The sequence below is a fragment of the Limulus polyphemus genome, unplaced genomic scaffold, assembly GCF_000517525.1.
Source record: "Limulus polyphemus unplaced genomic scaffold, Limulus_polyphemus-2.1.2 Scaffold11010, whole genome shotgun sequence".
In the NCBI taxonomy this organism is placed as follows: domain Eukaryota; kingdom Metazoa; phylum Arthropoda; class Merostomata; order Xiphosura; family Limulidae; genus Limulus; species Limulus polyphemus.
The window spans coordinates 9,264-15,722 of record NW_013676620.1 but is presented as its reverse complement, the minus strand read 5'-3'; the positions used below and the strand labels follow the sequence as shown (position 1 = coordinate 15,722).

The window sequence follows — 6,459 nt, the reverse complement described above, 5'->3', positions numbered from 1 at the left end:
TGGAAGGAGGATTATTTATACCTGACTTGTTGTTGGAAGGAGGATTATTTATACCTGACTTGTTGTTGGAAGGAGGATTATTTATACCTGACTTGTTGTTGGAAGGAGGATTATTTATACCTGACTTGTTGTTGGAAGGAGGATGATTTATACCTGACTTGTTGTTGGAAGGAGGATTATTTATACCTGACTTGTTGTTGGAAGGAGGATTATTTATACCTGACTTGTTGTTGGAAGGAGGAGGATTTATACCTGACTTGTTGTTGGAATGAGTATTATTTCTACATGATACACTATTAGTAGGATAATTATTCATACCTGTTGACTATCAATAGGAAAAGTATTCTTATTTGATACCAATGAGTGGTAAACAACAAAAACTTCAAATTCTGATGTCAGATCAAAATGTGGGAGATCAGGACAATATCATACATACACATTCTGTTAATCTTCGAGTTAACCAGATGGGCTATAATTTCCTTACAAGCTTTCTTCATGCTCTGAAGTAATTATTTTTGTGGAACTTTATTTCATTCCGCTGTAGCTTGACTTGACCTGACCTGACAGTTGGAGTGCTCGGCTCCCAATCTGCAGGTTGTGGAACCAAACGTCACTGAATGTGTTTGCCCTTTCAGCCATAGGAGCATTATAATGTGATAGTCAATCCCACTGTTCATTGCTAAAAGTGGAGCCCAAGAGTTGGCAGTGGATGGTGTTGACTAGCTGCCTTCTCTCTTGTCTTTCACTTCAAAATTAGAGAAAGCTTGTGCAGACAGCCCTCAAGTAGTTTTGTGCAAATTTCAGATAAACAAATATTCTCATTTTGTCCATGCTCTGACCTGTAATATATTTATTTATGTACATTTATACATGTGTGTGTGTGTGTCTATGTGTATATATATATATATATATATATATATATACATAAACATAATACATAAGGACAATAAGGAGTCTATTGGTCCATCAGGGCTGTCCCATCCACTAAACTAGACTTTAAAAGATGATAGTGTAAAGTATTCCTTTGAGATATTTACCAAACCTTTCCCAAAACTCCCTTAAATTGATGCATCTGCTACCTCTGAAGGCATTTCGTTAATTTCATTGGTTAATAACTAGTAAATTACATGTAAAAGTTTGTCATTAGTGAATAGTAACAGAAGTAAAACATCATGAAAATTGTAAAAGAGTTTTGTATTCCCTATCTTAATCAGAATTTACTGTTAACTTTATATTTTACAGTTTATGCAATGTGCATTTCAACCATGTGAGTGCATAGAATTGACATTAAGCACACAGCTGGTAACTTGTCTTAAGCACGTACATGTTGTTGATACTCGTTTTTTCAAAGTATTGAACATTAAAATTATTTTTAATTTGAAACATAAATTGCAGCTGATGCCAACTTTGAGTTTATTAGATTTCTGAGACGGCCTGTTTGCATTGTCAGATTTGAGTATTAATCTGAATCAAAAATTCAACCGTATCTTGCTTAGTTGAGTAAGTAGTTTGTACATTTTTTACAACTTACTAATGAGAGGCTTTATTAGTGTGGAAAACTAATTAGAAACTGTAGTGAATAATACTAGTTAAAAAAAATGTGAAACATACATACATATATATTTACACACAATGTATGTGTTTACTTGCATTATGTATTTGTTTTTAACTTACCTAAACTGTTTCATAAAACTTGTTACAGAGGATTGAGTGCATCCTATTAAAACGATTTTGGAGTCTGTTCATGATCTATCTAACAACCACGTATCTTGAGAACAGTACAACTTAGTTTCCACTGCAAAAGGCTCCATTGTAAGGCTGTCATTGTCCAAAGCACAGCACTCATTTTTTTTTCTATGCTCTGCCACTGACCTTTATATTCATGGATTCTCACCTGTTACAGGACCCCACACTTTTCTTACCACGACTGAGGCTCAACGTTTTGCAGATCTCTTTTTTGGATGATCCCAGAGTTCCAAGTTGATCAATATTCCTTCATTTGTCAACACCATTATGTACAAAGATATCCCCATCTTGGATATTCTAAGTCTCCAATATGAATACATTAAAATAATATCAGTGTTTGAATGTTTCTCATTCAAAAGGACTGTTACATACTTGTCCCAACAATGACAACTTTTTTTTGGTTGCATCACACTACCTATGAATTCCAAACAATGTCAAAATATAGTTCTTATACATTCCATTCCACTACTACTTCATATTGGCTATGATTGGCATGTAACTTGCTGACATATTCAACTCTCTTTAGGTAGATTTAATTATTATATGTTACAAACCAATAATAATTTACTGTTTTCCATGTTATTTGATTTCTATTTTTCATTATGCAAATCTTTTAAAGATTATTTTCAATTTTTTTTATCAGGTGAGAATTTTGTCATTTCCCGTGATGAAGTAAAATATTGGTTTATAATTTTTTGTGTAATTTAATATTCAAGAACTGACTTCTGAAACACAAGATTTTTGAGGTTCTTAATAAGGTTTCCCGGTTGGTGTCAATTTCACTTTTTACAATTGTGTTATAACATTTCTTATTATACCTTCTTATATTGAAATAACTTTGCAAGGAGATAAAAGTATTTTTATAGTCATTATTGATTTTTTTTAAATGAATTATTATCATAACTGCTTCTTATAGGGCCTTGATAAACATCTTGAGGAATGAGGAAGAGATTAATCTTTATAGATGAATGTAATGTGTGTGAATGAATATTAATGTGTGGTTTTGTTTATCATATCTATGTGTAACTTTGTTCATAATTGTAGAATTGGTCATGGTTTCCAAGGTGTAGTAAAACGTTGGGGGATGAAAGGAGGCCCCAGAACTCATGGTAACACAAAATCACATCGTAGGCCTGGAGCAATAGGTGGAGGAGCGGTAAGTCTGGATTTATATTAAATGTTATTAAAATTACCTCTTAGCATACTTTCATGATTTATATTTTGGATAAATACATGTAAAGCTTGATATTCAATATAAAAGTACAGATATTTCTTGTTGATTGAGCTTTTAACACCCAGTCTGTGAGTCAAAGAGCCATGTTTGGTGGGTTGCTTTCCAAATAAAACTTTTCCGCTTTTTTTTTTAAATAGAGGTTTCAAGTCCTTGCAATATTTTGATCCTTTGCACTAGTTTCTAGGTCATGAGGGAGTAAAACCCATACACCTTGTCCAAATTTCCACATAACGGGGTAGTGGCTGAACACGTCAGACAGTACACGATCTACCTCCTTAGTTAATTTTCTCCATTGCCTCACAATTTTGTTTCCTAGAGAAGGTCAAGGATAATATAATGAAGCTTATTTGTAAGTTGGTTAAGTGCAGTATCTGCCTGAACATGAACATTTTTACTAACATGTGCAAGAGGAACAAAGTCTGGGGGACCCTCTAAACTTCACTCCTTTGTAATGTTCTTGAACACTTGATAGGAGGGTTCTTTTGGCAGTATAGTGTTTTTAAGCTCTTTATCAGAGTACATTAGTTTGGTTCTAACTTGAATATCAGAAACTGTAACACCATTCAGTAGCCCACCTAATCTCTCAAATTGGGTGTTAAAGAAAATGTAAAATTGTAGCTTATGACATTGTTTAACTCTTTCAAGTGCAGACTGAACTTTTAAAATTTTAATTAAACGTAATTCTAATTCTATTTTTTATTCCTTTTTTATTCAAAAATAATGCTTTAATTTTTGTCATATTTCCAGGTGTTTGAACTATAAATATGACAATTCTAATTTTTTTGTTGTTGTTTTTCTGGCTCGTAAGCTTATACGTATTTTTTTCAATCAGATTTCATCATTTTGGGTTAGATTAATGTTTGTATTATGTTTCTACACTTTCTATTTGTCAAACTGTGAGTTTATTGGTTGAACTTAGAGAGGTTTTGAGAGCTTTCTCAGCTTTGAAAGAAACAGTTTACAGCCAATAAGGATGATGCTATATTTTCAATCCAAATTCTAATTGTACCATGAGTACATTAATTTTCCTTTTTGAAAATGGTGAAGTTTGATGCAGTCAAGGGTATTAAAAAAAAAGATAAAGTTTAGAAATACTTTGCAGTTAATTAGGGATTATGTTTTAACTTCTGATGTTGTTTGTTTTCTTCCTGATAATGTTTTTGTGATATATTTTGTTCGTTTAAAGGTAAAGGTATATTTTTGTATAACAAGATATCAGATATATGACGAAGAATTATCCTTATTGTTTCTGTACATTGTTAAGTCTCTTGTTTTCAAACAACACAAACAAATATAAGAACTGTATATTTATTGAAAACAAACTAAGATTACTAGATATAAATTGATCTCAACCAAAAAAATTGTTGTGCTACTGTGCCTGACAAAGATGATGTCATCAAATTGGTTATTCTTCATCAATAAATCCATGGCAGATGGACTGTGGTTGTACGACTTAAAACTGAAAGTTTACTGCTTCAGTTAGCTAAAACAGGTTTTAAAAGATATTATTGACTATGAGACAAGCTAAAACTGATTGGATATATAAAATGGATCAACAGTTAAAATAAAAATTTTGTTCATGAAATACTCAGTTGGGGTTAAGGGTTATCAAGAACCCTCTGACATGATTACTAAATCAAATTTTGTGAATATTTTATGCTACAAATGAACACTGTTTAAAAGGTTTTTAGTAGGTTTCATTGAAGTTTGGTTATTTTAAAGTTAAATGAAAATAATGATATCATTGATACCCCATTAACCTGTAAAGGTTAACTGAAATATATTAATGTTAGTGAAACACCTGCTTAGTTAGTGGAAATATTCTTTCAGTTTTATCTTAATAGCAAATCTAGTAAAAAATGTTTTTAATTTTTTGTTGCAAAAATAAAGGTTTTATTTGCAACATTTTCCACAGTTTCAGCTTATAAATAGGGATAAAATATTTCACCAATTTCTTTTATACAGATATTTGAAGGACACTTCGCACACTTTTCTAAGAAACAATATTACCTGAAATGTAGTTCACTTTCCCCATGTTTATTCAGTTGGGAATTTCAGCATAGTGATATATCTGAAATATTTTTCAATATGCATAGTAATACTTTTTCAGTTTTAGTTATCTTACAAAACAAAATTTCTCCCATAACTATACTGAAATATTCACCACAAGATTGCTAGCTGTTATATATTTTAGCAATGTTTAAACTATACTGAAATATTCACCACAAGATTGCTAGCTGTTATATATTTTAGCAATGTTTATCATCCAGCCTTATTATTAATACTTCAATATAAAAAAAAGAGAAGTTTTTTTTTAACAAAATTTAGAAAAAGGCAAATGTATGGAAAGGAAAAAAGATGCCAGGACACATGGGACAAGAAAAAAGAATTCTTCGAGGGTTGAAGGTAATTATTAAACAGTACATAATATTTTTTATTATAATTAATTGTTTTCAACAGTTTAGTAAATTTTATACATCATATAATAATTTTCAAGTTCATATTGTATAATTTCATTTTACATCTTTATATTTATGTGAAAAAAGTTTTCATTGAAATTTTTTAATGCTGTTAACTTGAACCCATCTTCCAAATTTAATTTTTACATAAAATGATTTTAAAATATTGTAAAAAAATTACACATTTACTTTTTAGTTCTCATCTAGTTGGATAATACTTGAAGGTCCTCAAGTGAATAACGATAGTGTATTTGATTCGTTACTGAATGTTTTGTTCAGATTTGGCGTATCAACACCAAGTATAACGTGATCTGGGTGCATGGGCCCGCTGTTCCTGGTCATGTACACCACTATGTTTACATAATGGATGCAAGTGCAGAGAACCGAAAATTTTCAGAAGAGAATCCACCTCCGTATTTTCCTACTTATTACCCAGACAGTTCAAATCCACTCCCTGAAGAGCTGTATGATGAAGATCTTCATATGTTTCATGATGGAACAATAATTTTTGAAGATAAAGAACAGGATGTGGGGGCAGTCAGGAAAAAGTGAAACTGGAAATATCTAGTAATTTTAAAATTTACTTCACATCTGCTACTTTCCATTAGTAGCATTAGTAAATAATGACAAGGTTTAAACACCAGAGCTGTAAGCCTATAAACGGATGTCAAAACAAAAATTTCTGTAGCAGTAGGGCCATCAGTGGAGTTTCAATAAAGAGAATACGTATTATTCACTATTTTTGGATAGTCTTATAACTAATCTTGTCATTCTGCTGCTACGTGTTACATATGAGTAGAAAATAAAGCGAGTAGTAGATTTTAAAAACAGTCGGTAGTTACACTGTGAAACAAATTACTTGCACGGCACTGTGCTTAAGAGGGGCTCCAAAATTTTAAAGATGGTTCAGTAAAGCTAATTTGTCTTATTTTTCATATGAGAAACTATGAATATTAATTTTATTTTCTGTTAACTACAAATTTATTATTTATGCTCAAGTTTTTCTTCTCATATTATAGT

At 31.2% G+C, this 6,459-nt stretch overlaps 1 protein-coding gene across 1 annotated transcript; it reads left to right on the top strand.

Moving 5' to 3' along the window:
• The first annotated feature begins 2,651 nt into the window (after positions 1-2,651).
• LOC106476610 (39S ribosomal protein L3, mitochondrial-like) lies at positions 2,652-6,176 on the top strand. Its single transcript, XM_013937255.2, has 3 exons — positions 2,652-2,902; positions 5,309-5,386; positions 5,719-6,176. Exons 1-3 carry the CDS (start codon positions 2,765-2,767, stop codon positions 5,989-5,991), a joined length of 489 nt encoding a protein of 162 aa, XP_013792709.2. The 5' UTR covers positions 2,652-2,764; the 3' UTR covers positions 5,992-6,176.
• The last annotated feature ends 283 nt before the right edge of the window (positions 6,177-6,459 follow it).